This window comes from Tiliqua scincoides, chromosome 2, assembly GCF_035046505.1.
Source record: "Tiliqua scincoides isolate rTilSci1 chromosome 2, rTilSci1.hap2, whole genome shotgun sequence".
Taxonomy (NCBI): Eukaryota; Metazoa; Chordata; class Lepidosauria; order Squamata; family Scincidae; genus Tiliqua; species Tiliqua scincoides.
In genome coordinates, this window is record NC_089822.1 from 87,392,494 (window position 1) to 87,413,472 (window position 20,979).

Genomic DNA, 20,979 nt, shown 5'->3' on the forward strand with positions numbered 1-20,979 from the left:
TTGAGGACAAGAGGAATTTTGATGTGCTGATTCAATGTATCTGATCTCCGCAAGCCACAATGCATCCAGTCATACTCTATTGACTGTCTACTCCTCCATGTGGAAGAGGAGAATTATGGTGTTAACAGAGGACACACAATACACCATTCAACAAGATTTTTTTTCTCTGCCATTGATGACATTTTTTTCTATTTCCCATATTTCTAGTTCACTGTAAAGCATGGTTCTCAAACTTTTTTCTGCACCGGGACCCACTTTTTAGAATGATAATCAGTTGGAACTCACTGGAAGTGATGTCATTAACCTAGAAGTGATGTCATGGTCAGAAGCAACATCATGAAACAGGAAAATGCCTAACACACTCCATACGACAAAATCAAATCAATTAATTAAGTAAAGAACTCTCCTAACCCCTCTAAGCAGTTGCTTGTCTGCTTTTTTAAAAATTCACCAAGCATCCCAAAGGTTGCAATCCTATCCATACTTACCTGGGAGTAAGCCCTATTGAGTATCATTGTTTAAAGCATATGCATAAGTAACCTGTTAAAAGTACAGATCTGTAACATTTCCCCAAATACAGTCACATACCATGGTACCATTAAGTCTAACATATTTATTTTATTTTTAAATATAAATAATTGGAAATAATTATTTATATTTGGATAAATTGGAAACATTGAAATAATTGGGGACCAACCTAAAATTGGCTTGCATACAACTAGCGGGTCCCCCCCCCACACACACTTTGAGAAACACTGCTCTAAGGCAGGGGTCTCCAAACTTTTTGGCCAGAGGGCCACATGAAATATCTGGCGCAGTGCTGAGGGCCGGAAAAATATTTAAATATAAAATTTAAATAAATAAATTAGAGATGGAACTTAGTTGAATGAATAAATGAATGAGTGGGCTCATTCACTCAGGCTCTCTGGCCCTCAGAACACCCTCCAGATGCAATCAGAGCACAGCTCTGGTCAAGTTCAGTCAAGTGGGCCAGCGGTTTTCAGGGGACAAGAGGCTGGTCACGGGCCAGATAGAGGCTCGCTGCGGGCCGCATCTGGCACCTGGGCCAGGGTTTGGAGACCCTTGCTTTAAAGCAGGGGTATCCAAAGTTTTTGGCAGGAGGGCCACTGTCTCTCTGACACTGCGTTGGGGGCTGGGGGGAAAAAGAATTAATTTACATTTAAAATTTGAATAAATTTACATAAGTTTACATAAATATGTTAAAGATGAACTTATATGAATGAATGAAGGTCTTGCAATAGTTCATGGCCTATAAAAGGCCTTGCACAAATCAAGGCCAGCCTTTCCTTTGCTGCCACTACTGCATCACAGACATGAAACAACAAGCAGTGGAGGAAGCCCTTATCCCACAGCTCACGTGAGAGGTCAAACAGTCGCACTCATCCTGAGAGCTGTTGCGTTGGGCCAGTGTGGACTCCAACAAATCTCTGGAGGGCCAGAGGCTCATTGGAGACTGGGGGCTTCCTGAGGGCCGCATTGAGAGACCGTGAGGGCCGCAAGTGGCCCCAGGACCGGGGTTTGGACACCCCTGCTCTAAAGCATCAAACTGAGTGTGTGAAAAGTTTAAGTGTGGACATGATCTCAGGGCTCGCTCTGACTTCCAACTAGTTATACACAACACAGTCTAGCGTTGGTGTTACATAAGGGATGCAGAATGAGCCTTCTTTCTGCAGGGCCCTCCTGTGCTCTAATCTGCTCAATTTTCTTCTTTTTTCTCCCTTTCTAGGAGTCATGAGTTGAATGCATTGGAGCAGCCAACACACAGAATGGCAAATAACCAAACAGCACCAAGACTTTCTTACAGCCCAATCCTGCCGAAAATGGCTGTTACCGCATCCTACACACTTCAGGCAGCCGCCGGTGGCTCCTTGGGAGAAGGGGACTTTCATCCCCTTCCCCCAGGAAAAGAGAGTAGCTCCGCAATGGGGCTACTCAGTTCACCACCAACCAAAAAGTCGGTGGTGAATCAAGAGCCTCTGTGTAGGTGGCGAGCCCAACACGGAGGCTCTGGATCCAGTGGAGCATCACTCCACCAGTCCCGCCTCCCTCCCTCCCCGCTGTCTCCCCCATCACACCTCCCCTACCCTCTCCCCGCCTCCCTGTAATGCATCCTTCCCACCCTCTCCCTTGCCCTCCGCCTGCTTCCCCCCTCTCTGGAACGCCTCCTCCCTGCCTCCTCCTATGGCCCTGCTTACCTCTCCATTGCTCAGCGGTCCGTGTGACCGCTGAATAGTGGAGGTTGAGCGCCCGCCCAGCGGTAGGCCAAAACCAGCCAGCACCGGGCTACCACTAGCCACCCGGTGGTAGGGCCCATCAGTGGTGAACCGGTGCACCGAGCCCAGGATTGGCTACATCAATTTACAGATCTCTGTGCAAAGACAGCAGTGGAAGTCTCTGCTGGATAATACTGGTATTAGAATTTCAAACAATACATTAGGGGTCAGTTAACAGTCTTGAGTTTAACATGTTACTTGACGAATGAACAGATTCCAGCAAAAATTTCAGGATTTCACTCAAGGTGATTAACTGGAAATGGTTAAGACAACTTTTGCCTTAAGCCACCACCACAAAACTAAGGCCCAATCCTATCCAAAGTTCTTCAGCTGATGCAGTCTGGATCCCTTACCTTGATCAGGCCTCCGTGACTGCCCCTGCACCACAGGATGCAGTGCACGCCCTGTTGGCACAGCTGTATCAGTGCTGGACAGTTGGATAAGATTGGGTCCGAATTCTTATTCTTATCTTTTGGTCCCTTATTTAACTGCCTTTTCTGTAAAATGGTTACAGATTCCAGACTGTGATAGCTTCTCATTGCCTCCATTTTAAATAGCATTCTAGAAATCAGATGAGAATTGACACATGCATTGCACGAAAAGAACAGTCAAAATCTATGATCTATTGTTGACTCATATCTGAAGACATGAATGCAGTTTACTGATGTAGAAAAGAGTTCAAAATAACAGTGGATATAAAGACATATTTTTTCAGTTGAATGTGTTGGGAGGAATTAATTAAAAAGTGTTAAAAGAAATGAATAGAAGATGATATTAAAGGTGTTTACATTATAACACCTTTATAATGGTGTTCACTACCTTTAGAAGTGCACATTATGTATAGATACAGCAACAGGTATATTCTAAAATGGATTCTCTTTAAAATTGTCTGTAGATGTCATTACTGTATTATTGTTTAGTTATTACTCGTACAATAACTATTACCATGTAGGTTGCTGAAAAAATACTCTGCATTATGCTTACTCTTGTTTTACTAACTGCTGCAGTTGTTACAATTACTATTGTGTACTCAGAGTCAGTACCTTATTTTTCTTGATCTATAACAAATATTATTCACATTCTATTTATTGCATTAGTTAAATGTACTACAGTATTTTATTAATGTTCATTATTTATTTTATTAACATTCAGCGATTATTACTATTATAATAATATAATTATATTAAAATATATAATTATACAATCTTATATTTAGATACTATATAATATAATATAATATTATATTATATAACTATATAATATAAATAATATTAACTACTAATGTTAACTATTATTACTTTTACCCTCATATACTTGGGGCCCATTCAACCCAAGTCAACTATTTAAAAGTTTCATTTCTTTCAGAGGAAGAGATTTAAGCAAGTCTCCCACTCAAATGTGCTTGGCTTTGACAGGATCATATCCATTAATTCTTGTTATTACTATTTCATCTTTAGTGCATATAGTGTGTGTGATGTCTAAAATCCATCATTTATACAACAGATTCATGTTATTGCATCCCACCATGATTAATATTCCCTACTGCTGTAGAACAATCTGCTTTCAGAATTGACAAGAATGAGTTGCCATTATAGTGGACGATTGTTAGACCAACAGTGAGACCACCTAACAGTAAAGTGAGGATATAACAGATTCATGTTATCGTACCCTGCTATGATTAATATACTCTATTGTTGTAGAACAAACTGCTTTCAGAATTGACAATAATGAAGAATGAATTGTAATTATAGTAGGCAATTATAAGACAGCACTGAGATCACCTACCAGTAAAGTGAGGAAGAATTGGAGCTCAGAGCCAAAGGGTGTCGCTGCTCTCATAGTTCCTTAACAAGTATAAAAGCAAGTAGAAATCTGTGATTGAAAAATTTGTGTTTCCTCCCCAAGCTGTTCTCCACTTGTAGCCACTTGACTGAATATTAAGAATATTTAGAAAGTTCACAAAGCCATTCACATTCAAAATGAATAACTGGTACCCTGTCCCCAAAAGGGATCACAGGAAGGAAGAAGGAGGCTCACTTTTAGCTCTCCCCCTGTGACTGTGACCATACACATCCTGCTTTCTGCTCATAGCCAGAGGCAAGATCAGTAACAATGTGATGATGAACACAAAGACACACCTCCTACATAACCCTCAATTCTGCCATTTTCAGTGAGCTGTTCCAATGTAGAAAAATCAAGGCTTAAATAAAGGTGAGAAAATTACAACCCATACACAAAAGGAAATGCCAGAGGGATTAGGATCTATGGCACTGCTTTCATGCAAATCATTTATGGAAAAGCTTTATTCAGGTTCCAGAACGGATATTAATTAGCAAACAGAGTTTGTTCAATTTAAGCCCCTGGGATTAATTGAGCATGCATTTAGTGCTGATACACGAGTGCACTATTTTAGGGTTTGGCTAGATTTCCACACACAGCAGCTCAGCCCTTTGTAGTTTGATTCTCAGGATGCTCACAGAAATTGTGTACCTGGATATTTATAGCTACAACAAATTTACAAGATGAACATAAGTCAGAGAGCTCCTTTGGCACCCACAGAGTCTCACTCTTGTGCCATCAGAAGGCGATTCCTTCTGTACCAGTCCAGTAGCAACAATGCCTGCAGCCTAAGGTTGGGGCCAGTTTTTCATGTCATTGCAAGGGTATATAACATGTCTTCTTGAATTGGCACTGGGCATTCTACATTCAGTCAGATGTTCTGCCATGCTAGAGCAAAGGGAGTACAAGCAGGTTTTCCACTTCATTTACTGAAATGACCAGTGGTTCTCAAACTGTGGGTCATGATCCCCAAGTAGCTTGCAGGTCAATTTTTGGTGGCCCACAGGGCCAACACTACCCAGAAACTGCAAGGAAATCCAGCCACATCACGTCTCAGAATGCCTTGCAGCTTCCGCATAATGCTGGTGCATGACCCACTTTGTTGGCTTAGCCGCGTCCCAGAAAGCCTTACGGCCTTGCATTCCGGAAGCCACAAGGCATTCTAGGACTTCTGTCCCCTTCCCCCAAGGAAAACTCCAGGCCCCACAATGGGGCTTCTCAAGTCTGCACCAACTATTTTGCCGGCACAGATGACAGAACCTCTGTGTCAGGCTTTGTAGCCCAACACGAAGGATAGGATCTGGCAGAGCAGGGCTTTGCTGGTCCCAGTCCCCTCCTGGGCCGTTCTTACCCCTGCCCCATTCTCCCTCCATCTTGGAACACCTCCCCCACCCCAAAGGCCCTTACCACCATCCAGAGCTCTTACCTTGCTCCTGGCAGTGTCCCTCCGGCTCTGAGCTCCACACAGGGTGCCATAAACATGCATTTACAATACCCAGTGCCAGCACTGGAGCTCAGCGCCAGCACTGGAGGGCCATAGAATTGGGCCCAAAGTGTGTTGCAGCAATAAAATGTTTGAGAACCACTGCAGTACACAACCAGCATGTTTGGATAATCAGAACCAGGGATGAATCAAAATGCTACTTTACCTACTGATAGCTAGATCAGGAACCCCAGTAATGATCTCTGTTAATTGCAACGTTAGATCAGAGACGAATAACTTTAATTAGAGTGACATAAGGAACAAACTGAGTTACTTGTTTGAATGTTAAAAGCTGGGACAGTCTATGTGCAATGCATGTACTTTACCAGTAACCTAGAAGACTTCTTATTTTGGGTCACAATGGAAGCACACAGTCATTCATTCTTTTTCAGAGAGTCTTCCTATCCCCCTATCATTTAAATTCAGCATAATACCTAAGATCACTGAGATCTCACTACTACTCAGATACACACAAGGGGAAAATAACTTCCTGGCAAACTCAGAGCCCAATCCTATCTGGGACTGGGCTGTACTGTGGAGCCCGTTACAACAGTGGCTGTATCAGCAGCCATTTTGTGCATGCTACTACAAGGTGCAGCAGTGCCACTACTCCACCATGCCCACCAGGTAAGGCAGCGATGCAGGTGGGGTGTGGGTGGACAGGGGGCAAATCTGAGTAGGGAGGGGGGAGGAATGGGGCAGGGAGATGGCAGATCTGGCACACACTAGACCCTATCTCCTCCTTGTCCCTTTCTTCTCCTCAGACATGTGCCAGCTACAGAGATGACACAGGTCCGAGGAGATTCCTTGGCAAGCAATAGGCTTACAGAGGGATAAGGGGAAATAATTCCTTTTTCCCCTCTCAAGCCTCCAAACTCCCTACTGCTGGAGGCAGTGTGCTCCCTTTCGGCATGGTTGCATGGGGGGGGGAGGAAAGAATTGAGCTCTGAGTTGTCAAGAACTGTTGTTGATTACAGTACACATTGTGTTCATCTAAAATATTTATTTTAGTAGCTGCCCTTGAAATCTAGCATTTGGAAATATACGTTCATAGATGTGAACTAGATAATAATAATAATAATAATAATAATAATAATAATAATAATAATAATAATAATAATAATAAAACTTTATTTTTATCCCGCCCTTCTCCCTAACGGGACCCAGTATCTCATTTAGAGCACAGCTGAGGAAAAGGAGCTTGTGCTAGGAACTCGCTGTTCTTTTACTCCCACCTAGTGGGTTTAGATCAAAATAGCGCAATGTAAGTCTGCTCTCACCTGGGAATCAAAAATGCCTTGCAGAGTCAGAATGCTATACCTCAGGAGCTGGTAATCAGCAATCCCCAGAAAGCAGATGGAACCCTTGGAAAGGTAACTGATATTGTTTCAAGGAAACCTCTAGCTTGAAAATCTCTACATCTTGAATGCCACCCCCTTTTAAACTGCTGCTCAAATTGGGTGAACTAATGGAGTCCCTCCAGATTCAGCTTGTTAGATAGGGTTTTCAAAAGGATGGCCTAGGAAACCCTGTGACATCACAGCCACACCTCTACTTTGCTCACATCTTCATTCTCATTCATCTCCAAATAAATGAAAGCAAGAAAGCCCCTTACGTCCCTCTAACTTGTACATGGTAACATGGTGGGGAGCACCATTCCTCACATACTCTTATCTCCTACCACTGAAGTAGGTACTGGGGGTGGTGGTGGTGTGGTAAGTACTGCAGGTGCAGCAATGCACCATGTAAGCGGCCCCTCACTTTTGCCACCATGGTCATTCTGGGCACTGATGGCAAAGCGCAGGCGCTCCTGCACATTGTCATTGCTGCCTGGAATGGCTCCAATGGTGAGTGGGAGGGACCGCTTACACAGCACATTGTGGCACCTGCAGTACTTACCACACTATCCCCCTGTACCTTCGCTACTGTCTCCTACTCCCATTTTACATATTTATCCTGTCTCCAGCTAGAGTCCAGCCATTGCCTGCTGCCTAACATTTAATGAGTGCATCCCCTGTCACAATATCACTATACGTATGTATAGGCAGCCACTTCCACATATGGCTGTGGAAGGGTCATTGCAAGGGTATATAACATGTCTTCTTGAATTGGCACTGGGCATTCTACATTCAGTCAGATGTTCTGCCATGCTAGAGCAAAGGGAGTACAAGCAGGTTTTCCACTTCATTTACTGAAATGACCAGTGGTTCTCAAACTGTGGGTCATGATCCCCAAGTAGCTTGCAGGTCAATTTTTGGTGGCCCACAGGGCCAACACTACCCAGAAACTGCAAGGAAATCCAGCCACATCACGTCTCAGAATGCCTTGCAGCTTCCGCATAATGCTGGTGCATGACCCACTTTGTTGGCTTAGCCGCGTCCCAGAAAGCCTTACGGCCTTGCATTCCGGAAGCCACAAGGCATTCTAGGACTTCTGTCCCCTTCCCCCAAGGAAAACTCCAGGCCCCACAATGGGGCTTCTCAAGTCTGCACCAACTATTTTGCCGGCACAGATGACAGAACCTCTGTGTCAGGCTTTGTAGCCCAACACGAAGGATAGGATCTGGCAGAGCAGGGCTTTGCTGGTCCCAGTCCCCTCCTGGGCCGTTCTTACCCCTGCCCCATTCTCCCTCCATCTTGGAACACCTCCCCCACCCCAAAGGCCCTTACCACCATCCAGAGCTCTTACCTTGCTCCTGGCAGTGTCCCTCCGGCTCTGAGCTCCACACAGGGTGCCATAAACATGCATTTACAATACCCAGTGCCAGCACTGGAGCTCAGCGCCAGCACTGGAGGGCCATAGAATTGGGCCCAAAGTGTGTTGCAGCAATAAAATGTTTGAGAACCACTGCAGTACACAACCAGCATGTTTGGATAATCAGAACCAGGGATGAATCAAAATGCTACTTTACCTACTGATAGCTAGATCAGGAACCCCAGTAATGATCTCTGTTAATTGCAACGTTAGATCAGAGACGAATAACTTTAATTAGAGTGACATAAGGAACAAACTGAGTTACTTGTTTGAATGTTAAAAGCTGGGACAGTCTATGTGCAATGCATGTACTTTACCAGTAACCTAGAAGACTTCTTATTTTGGGTCACAATGGAAGCACACAGTCATTCATTCTTTTTCAGAGAGTCTTCCTATCCCCCTATCATTTAAATTCAGCATAATACCTAAGATCACTGAGATCTCACTACTACTCAGATACACACAAGGGGAAAATAACTTCCTGGCAAACTCAGAGCCCAATCCTATCTGGGACTGGGCTGTACTGTGGAGCCCGTTACAACAGTGGCTGTATCAGCAGCCATTTTGTGCATGCTACTACAAGGTGCAGCAGTGCCACTACTCCACCATGCCCACCAGGTAAGGCAGCGATGCAGGTGGGGTGTGGGTGGACAGGGGGCAAATCTGAGTAGGGAGGGGGGAGGAATGGGGCAGGGAGATGGCAGATCTGGCACACACTAGACCCTATCTCCTCCTTGTCCCTTTCTTCTCCTCAGACATGTGCCAGCTACAGAGATGACACAGGTCCGAGGAGATTCCTTGGCAAGCAATAGGCTTACAGAGGGATAAGGGGAAATAATTCCTTTTTCCCCTCTCAAGCCTCCAAACTCCCTACTGCTGGAGGCAGTGTGCTCCCTTTCGGCATGGTTGCATGGGGGGGGGAGGAAAGAATTGAGCTCTGAGTTGTCAAGAACTGTTGTTGATTACAGTACACATTGTGTTCATCTAAAATATTTATTTTAGTAGCTGCCCTTGAAATCTAGCATTTGGAAATATACGTTCATAGATGTGAACTAGATAATAATAATAATAATAATAATAATAATAATAATAATAATAATAATAATAATAATAATAATAATAATAATAAAACTTTATTTTTATCCCGCCCTTCTCCCTAACGGGACCCAGTATCTCATTTAGAGCACAGCTGAGGAAAAGGAGCTTGTGCTAGGAACTCGCTGTTCTTTTACTCCCACCTAGTGGGTTTAGATCAAAATAGCGCAATGTAAGTCTGCTCTCACCTGGGAATCAAAAATGCCTTGCAGAGTCAGAATGCTATACCTCAGGAGCTGGTAATCAGCAATCCCCAGAAAGCAGATGGAACCCTTGGAAAGGTAACTGATATTGTTTCAAGGAAACCTCTAGCTTGAAAATCTCTACATCTTGAATGCCACCCCCTTTTAAACTGCTGCTCAAATTGGGTGAACTAATGGAGTCCCTCCAGATTCAGCTTGTTAGATAGGGTTTTCAAAAGGATGGCCTAGGAAACCCTGTGACATCACAGCCACACCTCTACTTTGCTCACATCTTCATTCTCATTCATCTCCAAATAAATGAAAGCAAGAAAGCCCCTTACGTCCCTCTAACTTGTACATGGTAACATGGTGGGGAGCACCATTCCTCACATACTCTTATCTCCTACCACTGAAGTAGGTACTGGGGGTGGTGGTGGTGTGGTAAGTACTGCAGGTGCAGCAATGCACCATGTAAGCGGCCTCTCACTTTTGCCACCATGGTCATTCTGGGCACTGATGGCAAAGCGCAGGCGCTCCTGCACATTGTCATTGCTGCCTGGAATGGCTCCAATGGTGAGTGGGAGGGACCGCTTACACAGCACATTGTGGCACCTGCAGTACTTACCACACTATCCCCCTGTACCTTCGCTACTGTCTCCTACTCCCATTTTACATATTTATCCTGTCTCCAGCTAGAGTCCAGCCATTGCCTGCTGCCTAACATTTAATGAGTGCATCCCCTGTCACAATATCACTATACGTATGTATAGGCAGCCACTTCCACATATGGCTGTGCTTGGCATCAGTACAGGCAGAGTGAAAAGTGGTTAAGCCGCTTCCTGGTAATCTGCTTGAGGCACCATGTCTGGAAGAAGGGTGTGGACATTGTGGAGCTATGACCAGGAAGACCCACCACAATCCTCTGCTTCACTGGAGCCATTCAATTCGTGTTGAACAGAATGGTTGAAGTGGTTGTCCCCACAGCCAGTTCCATGTAGCTAAATGCCCTGACCAACCAAGGAAATCAGAAATGAAAAGCAGGCTTCAATTGCTAACAAGTTTAGTTGCAGGAACTGATTGTAAGTGGGATGTACACCCACATGAATATCTGACTGGAGATGTCTATTCACACTGCATGACTTTCAATGGAATGCTCATTGTGTTACAGTGTTTAGAGGTACATTACAAAGGTAGAACACATGCTTTGCATGCAGAAGGTCTCAATCCCTGGTTTTTCCAGGTAGGACGGGGAAAGACCTCTGTCTGAAACTCTGCAGAGCCACTTGTACTGTCAGTGAGGACAATACAGAGCCAATACCTTGTTCAGAAAAAGGTGGTGCCATCGGTTTAACATACCTGTTTTTCATACCCTCATGTTGACCGAAAGATCTGGTCTTAAGTCAATTTTATAAAGATCAGCATTAGAATGCAAATCAACAAACATGCTTGCTGAGGGTCTGTACTTGCTTCGCGAGTACATCTGACATCTTGGTTGCATTGATTAATGTTTGATGACAGCTTTGAGTCAAGTGTAGCAGAAGGAACTGAACATTTAATCAGGCTTGCAAATTGTACACACTTTACACAGTGGAACAGAGCGAGCAGGCACAAAGTCAGCATGAAAACTTCCAAAGCAAGTCTTCCAAATTGATAATCTAGAAAGCTTCAGTTTTTTTTGTAACAGGATTTCTCCAAACAAAAACAAATCTAGAAAATCTAGATATGGGAACATGAAGAACATTTGTAGACTGCAGAACCACTAAAGCATGCTTAATGAACTAATATATGGAAGCAAGTTAAATGAGATTTGCTTTGGTGAGTAGTTTTGGAGGACTCTGATGGCTCAGGAGAATAATAGCACTAGATTAGTGTAATGTATTGCTAAAGTTGTAGTGGTGGTTCATTTGTTAAAGAGTCTTGGATTGATTATCTAAATACCTGCCGTGCAAGGATGTTGTATGGAATAGTTCTTTCTTTGAATGATTCCCTTTCACATACTCCCTGGAGGTTAGATGTGGTTGCAGAGTTCTTTTTTTTCAGTTCAGCATCTTCTTCCTGAGCCCATTACTCACAGTTCTTTCCTAATTGCTACCCTAGGGCAAAATTGCCGAGGAATTCCTTGTGCTCTTAAGCCATAATGAGCTGATTGCACAGAAGAAAAGTTATAAACTTAGGTAGGGCTGGTCCATCCAAGAGGCTGACTGCTGTGGTCACCTGAGGGAACAAGTGGGCACAGGGTACCCATCTCCACCCACCCACCTGCCTGCCTCCACTGCTCCTACCCCCGTTCCCTGGTTTGGAAAAGGAAGAAAGGCATGGAGTAGAAGAGAAAATATGGAAGAGACTGGTGGGCTGTAGTAACTTCCAATTCAGAGAGTGGGAGGAGCAGAGGCTGGGACATCATCAGGTGACAGCTTCTGGCATATCAACTCACAGTAGCATAGCTAGAGGGGGCAAAACAGAAAGTACTGCAGGTGCCACAACGCACCATGTAAAAGGCCCCTCTCATTTGCCATCAGAGCCATTCTGAGCAGTGATAGCAATGCACAGGCACTTGCCAAACCAAACAGCATCTCCTATGTGTTGCCGTCACTACCCAGAATGGCTCAGATGGCAAATGGGAGGGGGGCACGTACACAGCGCTTTGCGGCACCTGCAATACTTACTGTTTTGCCCACCCCCTGCTATTCTACTGCCACCTCAGGCACTAAGGGATCTTGGGACAGCCCTGCCTAGATCTTTAGCTCATTTCTTCTGGTAAGAAGAGCAAGCAAATGAGAGATAATTCTACTCTGTCCCTTATTTTTTGTAAGGAAAAATACAGGAAAAAACATCACCAGTCCATCTAACCCTGCAAAAATTTCTTCCAGTTTCCAAACATGTCAGTTACGTGGGACAAACAGAATGTAACACTCAAGGTATAATCGCTGACAAAAGTGACAGCCACTGGTGTCTCTAGACAGTGTCTAGTTCCCCCTGGATAGTGACTACAGCCATGTCATGACAGGACAGTGCTCTGCCTTTCCTCAGCCTTGTTTCGCACCATTAACTTGTGCAGGAAGAAGGAAAGAAATCAAGAGTGTTGTGAGATCATATGCACAATTCCCAATAAGAGAAATGCACGTTTTCCTTCCATATGTTTACCAGTGCAAGATGTGGCAATCATGGATGGCCTTTAAAAATTAGACTACTGTAATGTGTCTTAAAACACACTGCTCTTTTTTCTCCAATTCATGCTTGACTGTGTCCAATAATAGGACAGCCAAATTAAGTCTCTACTCAACCTCACATTTTAAGCCATATTTGAAAAATTGTTCTGAAAATGAACACTGAAACCTGAAATAGCATTGACTAGCACTGAAATCTGGCAAAAACCATTACCAAATCACTGGGTATCCAAATAGATCTTTTCCAAAGACATCTTCCTCTTATATGGAAATCACTAGGGGCCCAGTCCTATCCAATTTTCCAGTGCCGGTGCAGCCAACAGGGCGTGCGCTGCATCCTGTGGTAGAGATGCAGTCACAGAGGCCTCCTCAAGATAAGGGCATGTTTATTCCCTTACCTCAGGGCTGTATTGTGGCGGCACTGATACTGGAAAGTTGGATAGGGTCAGGCCCTCAGTCCTTCTTAGCTTGGCACAGATTTTCATTTTGTATCTTTCCAAGCCTGTAGGTGACTTAGGAGCCCTTCTAATGTTTGTGTTTGCTTTTCATTAACTGTTCTAAATGTAGTTTTCAAAAAGTGATGCTGAATTATGAGGTACCAAAGGCACATATTTCTGCCACTGAATTTCCCCCAGTTATCGCAGCAGGGTTGCTTCCCTCCTGCTACATTTGGTAGAATTCTGGGCTAGGATTATTTGTTGAATAAATTATTCATTGGCTAAGTAGTCATCTATAATTTTAATGCCTTTTCCATGCAGGACATTCATGTATTTTCAAAATAACCTTGGTTTTCAGTCTCACTTCATGAAATGCAGTTTTATCTTGGTTTTCACTGCTTTCATTGTGAATGAAAGAAGCTGTGAGGGACAGGAACACGGATTCCAGGAGTGCCATGTAAGTAGGGCAGGGAGTTACATACCCTCCTGTTTCATCTCTTTCTTCCATATATGCCACATAACAACTAGTTGAATATTCCATTCCCAGCTCCCAGACTCAAATTTAAACCATTTCTGCCCAGCGTTGCATATACACAACAGGAACCAAATGTGTACATTTGTGGGCCAGGCAAAAATGGCTTAAACTAGCATCCCTGCCCAAACCAATACAATATACTTGCCCACAACCCATTGTGCAAAAATTATATTGCCTGAGTTATTAGTTATGATGCCTGAGCTATTTTCCCAAAGAACGTTTCTTTCTTATACTTTATTTCACCGAGGGATCATATAAGGCAAAGGTGAGACCTCCACCAACATGTTTCTGAGAATATAGGATTATTTCTCAGAAACATTTGAACTTCAAGGTATTAAAATTGACATTGGAAATGTCTTTAAAATGCACTATCTTATGCCATTTAAATATGCACATTTATAAGGATGGGCTATGAACCTTGTTGTGAATCTCTTTCCTCCTCTTTATGGTTTATCTGTTATTTACCAGTAGATGGCAAAAGAACACCAGAGATGAAAAGGAAGCACGAATTCCTTCTGAGTAAATATGTTGAGGCTAGCACTCTAATATACCATTTATATTTACCTGGGATATTTTTTTAATTCCATTTTTTTCAATTTTGCACATTTGATTTGAACTATTGCAATGTACTTGAAGAATATGGGATGAAATACACTAGAAATATTTAAATGTGGTTAATAGGTTTCAAAGTAGGAATAAGAGGCAAGAGAAGAAAAGGAAGAAGAAATTTAAAATTGATTTTTGTTGTTGTTTGTCATTGTTGGATAGTCTTAATGGGACGTGGTTTACAACGGCTATGAGAGGGTATCATAACAAACTCCTGCAAAATTTACACTATTGATCCAAGGCTAGTAAGGAAAACACAAAAGGTACATTCTAGTATGACAAGAAAGCCCTTTCTCTGCAAAAGAAAAAAGAAAAAAAAAAAGCACTGCAGTATTTCTCAAACTGTGGGTCGGGACCCACTTGCTGGATTGTGATCTGATTCTGGTGGGTCCCAGAGAGCCTCCAATGAGAACATGGGTGATGGAAAGATCAGGGTACTGTATTGAGATTTGCAGGACAATGAGATTTGTCAAATGCTATCATTTCAGAAGAATACAGTGAGAAAATGCACAATGTGCAGTAAAAGAGGGGTTGATGGAATATATCACAAGTACAAGATACGAGAAAACCTGACAGTAATGATGAGAAAAATAACATGATAAAATGTCTACTGAGTTTATCATATTTTCTAACAGCATTTAAATGATTCTCTCTGTCCCACATCACCTGGCACCACTTATTAGCACAGTAGCTGGCCATAGCTTTCCAGAAAGATAAGACGCATAAAACCAAAGCTAATACTGTTCAAATAAGGTTATAAACCTTTCCCTTAATGTTGGCCCATGGGCCTTACTCTCAAGAAACTGTAGAACATCAGTGTGTAACACCCATATCTTTCAAAACAGGATGAGATCCTACAAATTCACTAGACCAGGGGGAATACAGGCAACCAGCTTTCCACATAGAAAACATGGAGAAGTTAGTACTTTTCTTAAAAGTGCATTAAGGTACTGCCATTCGCATTATCATGCCTGGTTCTCTACTAGTCCCTTTTTACTTATTTGTTCTGCTGCTTCACACTGAATAGCAGCAGAGTGGAAGCTTCTTCCCCAGGGAACAACAGCACACTATTCCAGAAACATATGTATTAAAAAATGGGGTTTCTTCACACATAAATGTTGAAAAGACAATAAGAGAGGTTGAGGTTGAGGCTGATGCCACTGCTCCCACCATAGCCAGTGAGTTTGGTGCTTGGGATGGGTCAAGACTGTCAGAAGTCAGGAGTTTTTTGCACAGTTCCTTCTCCATTGCCAAGGCATGCAGAAACCTCCTGAGAAATGTAACTTGTAACTTATTTAAAACCAAAATCAAATCAAATCCCACATTAAAATTAACCCCTGTGATTTACCCGCTTGATGATGTCACTTCTGGCCATGAACTTCTGGTTCATGGGTGGGTCTGGTATCACTTCTGGTGGGTCCCAATGGATTATAAAAAGTGGGTCCCAGTGCTAAAATGTTTGAGAACCACTGCCATAAAATAATATAATAAAGTTAAAAAAGCCAATTTCTGCAAATGTCATTCATTAGTATAAAGTTATTATAACTTATTTGAGTTTTTCGAAGAACCCATAAACATGTTCATGCCTTTGCATCTTTGATCACGTAAAATGTTCAATGCAGTACAATGAAGAGCAACAGTAAGATGTGAAATACAGTCATACAAAAGTTATATGAATAAATGAAACTTCTGCACTTCTGGAAACAATGCAAGAATATCTGACAGAGAAAGCCCCAATGCCTAAATCACATGCAAGCAAAATATGACTAATGCTGACGCAGACCAAGAGTTCCAAATCCTTGTGCTTAAAAATACAGTCAGTCTAAAACCTTTTGAGTCAACTTTTCCTTAAGGCCAAATATGCCTGTCCAAAAGTCTCTGAAGGCCAGTTATTAAAGGAAACATCACAGGGGTTAATTTTAATGTGGGATTTTATTTGGTTTTGGTTTTAAATAAGTGTCTAGACAACATAAAGTGAAGCCATGCTTGTCAGTAATGAGACAAAGAGCTACGTGAAATGAAAGAAAAGAGCTTTGGTTTATCACATATATTCTGTCCATAGGGACTGGTGGCCTGACTCTGCACAAAAGCAGGGACTTTCGCTATGAGGCAAAAGTAGGACCAAGACTCTGTTTTTTTTTCCTAGCATTTACTCGTTCAAGTTTGGAAAACTGTGTACACTTACTAGGAAGTATGGCCATCAAAGTCAGTAGGGCTTATCTCTGAGCAAACATATGGGATGTAAAGCTGAAAACCTATGCAAACATATTTGAGAGTATTTTTATTAATGACAATATTTATACACAACTTGTGTAGAAAGCTCAAAATGCAACTCCGGGAAATATATTGTGAACATAGAAGCAAGGGTATTGTCAAACTGCCCCCAGCTTATTTCTCCATTAAACAACGATTAGCCAACGAAATTAAAGCTTGCTCGCATAATGCAATGCAAACTAACTAGCTCCGCCTGCAGAGAGCAGTGCTTTCTAATACGAGCGTAGATATTCTGGGAAATCATATCAGGCCACTCTCGGCCAGGGTACGTGGGACCCTCAATAGAGGCTCCCACAGGTCCCTGTTTTTTGACACGTCTATTAGACTAGCTGAGCCTGATTTAACCATCCCAGGTGGCGTGCCCCCATGGCCCCCAGCCTCTAAAGAGGAAGTGTTGGCCCTTATTGGCCAACTAAAGAGCGGTAAAGCCACTGGGCCTGATTATATTCCATCAGATATGATCAAGGCAGCGCCTCAGTGGTGGGTTTGTCATTTAGTCAAACTATTCAATTGAGTCGATAAAATGGACACAGTCACTGATTGTGCCAATTTTCAAAAAAGGGGATAGGAATTTACCCTCAGATTATTGCCCGATAAGCCTCCTTTCCCCACCTGGGAAACTATATGGCTCTCTTTTATTGAACAGATTGACCTCTTGGATGACAGATAATGATATCCTTGGGGATGAGCAAGCAGGTTTTCGAGCCGGCAAATCTGGGTTAGGCCATTGTTTAGTCCTAGCCCACTTAGCCGAAAAATATCTGGATAAAGTACATTCCAAATTGTACGTTGCCTTCTTAGATCTAAAGGCGGCTTTCAATCCTATTAAAAGAGACTTGTTGTGGTCCAAACTTGATAAATTAAACATTGACCTCTGGTTACTCTTCTTAATTAGGAAGCTTTATTCAAACACCTCATGCCAGGTCAGGGTGAAGTCTGAGGGTGATCTAACAGATCCTTTTCCAGCTAACAAGAGGGATAAGCAAGGCTGCGTCCTTGCCCCCTCTTTATTTAATCTATTCATTAATGACCTTGCCCCTTTTTTGTCAGAGACAGACTCCCACTGTCCAAGACTCAATCAACGCCCCATTTTCCTTTTACTTTACGCTGATGATATGGCGTTACTCTCGTGTACACGAGTTGGGCTAAGGCACTTGATTTCCAGGTGTATCCAATATTTCTCAGACAATGCTCTACAGCTAAACTACTCGAAATGTAAAATTTTAGTCTTTGAAAAGTGATGGAAACAGCGCTCTTGGGTCTTCAACAGCAAGGCTATTCAACAGGTCAAAACCTTTAATTATTTGGGCTTGACCTTCCATCATAGTTTATCCTGGGTTCCACAGCACATAGCCACTCTCAAATCTGCTAGATTATCCCTACGGGGTATCTTTTCTACGCAAGGGGAAATTCCTATATTCCTGCAGCCCTGCGTATCTTCAAAGCCAAAGTCGTGGCTCAATTATTTTATGGGATACCAATCTGGATTGCTGCTTTTAATAAGGAAATGGAAAGAGTACTCTCAATTTTTCTTTGTAAGATTTTTGGTTTACCCTATTGTGTCCCTTACATTGCACTTTGCTTAGAAGCAGGACAACAAAAACTTGAATGTATAGCCTGGTGCAGATTTATTAGTTTTTGGTTAAGTGTCTGTTTTAACAGGGAGAATAACTCACTGATTCAGGACTTGCTTTCTGATTCATGGACTTACTCAGGCTATATTCGCCTTTCTAGTAAGCTACGATTGATTGGTATACCAGAGGACCTGGTAGGTATGACTCTTTGATGCAGGCTAGAAAGATCATTATTTCTAGATTGAGAGATATTGAATACCGGAGACTCCTTCCTGAGGCAAACAAAACCCACTCACCTTTGTATTTTCAGATTTTCCCCCCTTCTGGCCAGTGTTCTAGATTTTTATATATTTTAGATAATCCTTTACTTGGTTGTGCTTTCACACTCGCCAAATGTAATGTGTTCCCTTCTCAGGAACTGGATCTGAAATTTAATAAAAACCACACAACAGCGATTGACATGTCCCTGCGAGCTGGGACACAGGGAGTCTCTGACCCCCACACAGTGCTCCATTGCCCGCTTTACAAGAAGTCTAGATCTATGCATTTGGACCTGTTTTTTTTTTTTGCCAATCATTCTGCCTGCCATGATGAATTGAAACTACAGATATTATTTACAAATGAAAAAATGGTAAAACCAATGGTGGATTTTTTATATGAGATTTTAACCAAACGTAAAATGGAGGGAAATCTTATTTAATCTAGACTTATTTCTGTTTTGATTACCTGCTTGAATGCAATTTCTTGTGTAAGCTGCTCAGGCAACTGTTAAGTTCTATGCCTAATAAAGGTCGATTGTGATTGTGATTGACACAACTTCTCAACAAAGAAATGAAAAGATGCTTTCCTGTCCCAAAGGGGTTTGCTATCCAAAAGGAAAGACAAAACAAACTGGGAGGGTCACTGTACTAGCACAAGCAAATCAAATACAATGGGACTCATTTTCAAACAAACATGCATGGTTTGATCTATTAGGCTGAAGTCTAGTGCAGATTTATTAAGAAATACAGGTTGAGTCTCATTATTCACGTGGGTTCCGTTCCCAGAACTCACTGGATAGCAAAAATCGCACTATAGTAAATCAATTTAAAAAACAAAGTCCCTTTGCTCAGGTGATTTAAAAACAGCCTTGCTGACCTCTGTGATGTTAGGTTAGTGTAATTAAGACAACAATCCAACAATCACTCTCTCTCCAGGCGCTTAGAAAGAATTATCTTTCTTTCACATGTTCAGGGGGAAGGGAGGGGGTCGCTCGGAGAATGAATGATGGATTGTCAGCTAGCTGCCCTCTTTCTAACTATTGTAAAGGAGTGTTTTCCTTTAATTTAAAGGGCCCTTCTCATCATGTTGAGATAAAAATCTCTACAACAGTAAGATAAGCATTTTAAATGGGTGCATTTTTCCCCTTCTCCGGGGATCAGCACATCCCTTCTCATTTGCAGTGGCAATTCGTGTTGAGCACCCAGCCATCACCAGAGGAAGTGAGCTGGCACAAGGGGCGGGCTGTGGGCAGGAAGGGTAAGAGTTGGGATGGAGAGAGGGAGGAACGGGGGAATGGGGCCGTCAGGAGACATGTTGGAAGGGCAGGGGGCAGTTTTCAATGGCAATGGTGCCACCACTATACTATGACCTTGCCTGGCCTCTCCACCCCCCTTGGGTTCACTTGGATTTGCACCCAGTAGCAATGAGAAGGGGAAAGCAGGTACAAATTACAGGGGCCTGGTATACAAGAAGAGTACAGGAGATATTGCAACATAAAAATGCAACACTATAATATCTTCTTACCAAGTATAGCATGATTTTAGAATGGCATTCTGACCCTATTTATATTATTATTTCACTTTTTGATATCATTTACTTATATAGGCAGGATGTCTGGTCCAGAGGGTAGAGCCTCTGTTAGCCCGAAGATAACATCAGAGGGTCGCCAGTTCGAGGACACCGGCAGCTCCCTGAATGGCTGAGAATGGTGAGACCTTGAAGCAGCTGACAAGCCCAGCTGAGTGACCTGCTCTTGGTGTGAGCAAGAAGCGTCTTGGCTGCCCTCCATGTGAGAGATGGAGCTGCTTGTCAGCCTACCTGGGAGAACTGGAGGCCAGGAGTGAGACCAAACCAGGAAGATCCATTCTGAAATGTTGTTGGTTCTTGAAAGAGAGAACCTCTATGATTGTAAAAATCCCCTTGAGGGATTTAGAAATGCCTGCCTGTGTAAACCGCCTTGAATAAAGTCAGAGGAGTAATCCGATGACCAGAAAGGCGGTATGTAAATACCTAGTTATTATTATATATTTTAACTTTTTGTTAGAGCTGTGTCATTTTCTGTAGAAACACTTCCCTAAAAACTTACTCCTTAGCAACTCAATAACTCACCTACATCTGCTGTATTGTTTCTCCATGGAGATGAAAGACATACCTGGATGCTTATTAGACTGAAATCATTCAACTGATCAAATTTTTCACAATGAGGAAGAATCCCAGGATACCAAGACGTATTATTCTGACTTTGTACCAGGGCTGACTTGTCCCATGGGACCAACTGAAGCAGTCACCTCATGTAGGATACTGGTTGGGGGGACCCCAATTCCATCCACCCACCTGAGCACCTGAGGCAGGAAGGGGGTGTGGGTTGTAGAAGGAGTGCAGGTTGGAGAGGAGAATGGCATACTGGGCTTATTGACTTTGGACTGTGACTTGGATACTCTGACTGATTTGACTGACTTACCTGGAATCTGACCTCGG

At 42.8% G+C, this 20,979-nt stretch overlaps 1 protein-coding gene across 1 annotated transcript in view; it reads right to left on the reverse strand.

Moving 5' to 3' along the window:
• LOC136638570 (atrial natriuretic peptide receptor 1-like) overlaps positions 1-5,619 on the reverse strand; it is a 58,037-nt gene extending 52,418 nt beyond the window's left edge. The window contains exon 1 of the mRNA XM_066612609.1: positions 5,560-5,619. Coding sequence (XP_066468706.1) covers positions 5,560-5,619 — 60 coding nt within the window. The remainder of the gene's footprint in view (positions 1-5,559) is intronic.
• Positions 5,620-20,979: the final 15,360 nt, after the last annotated feature.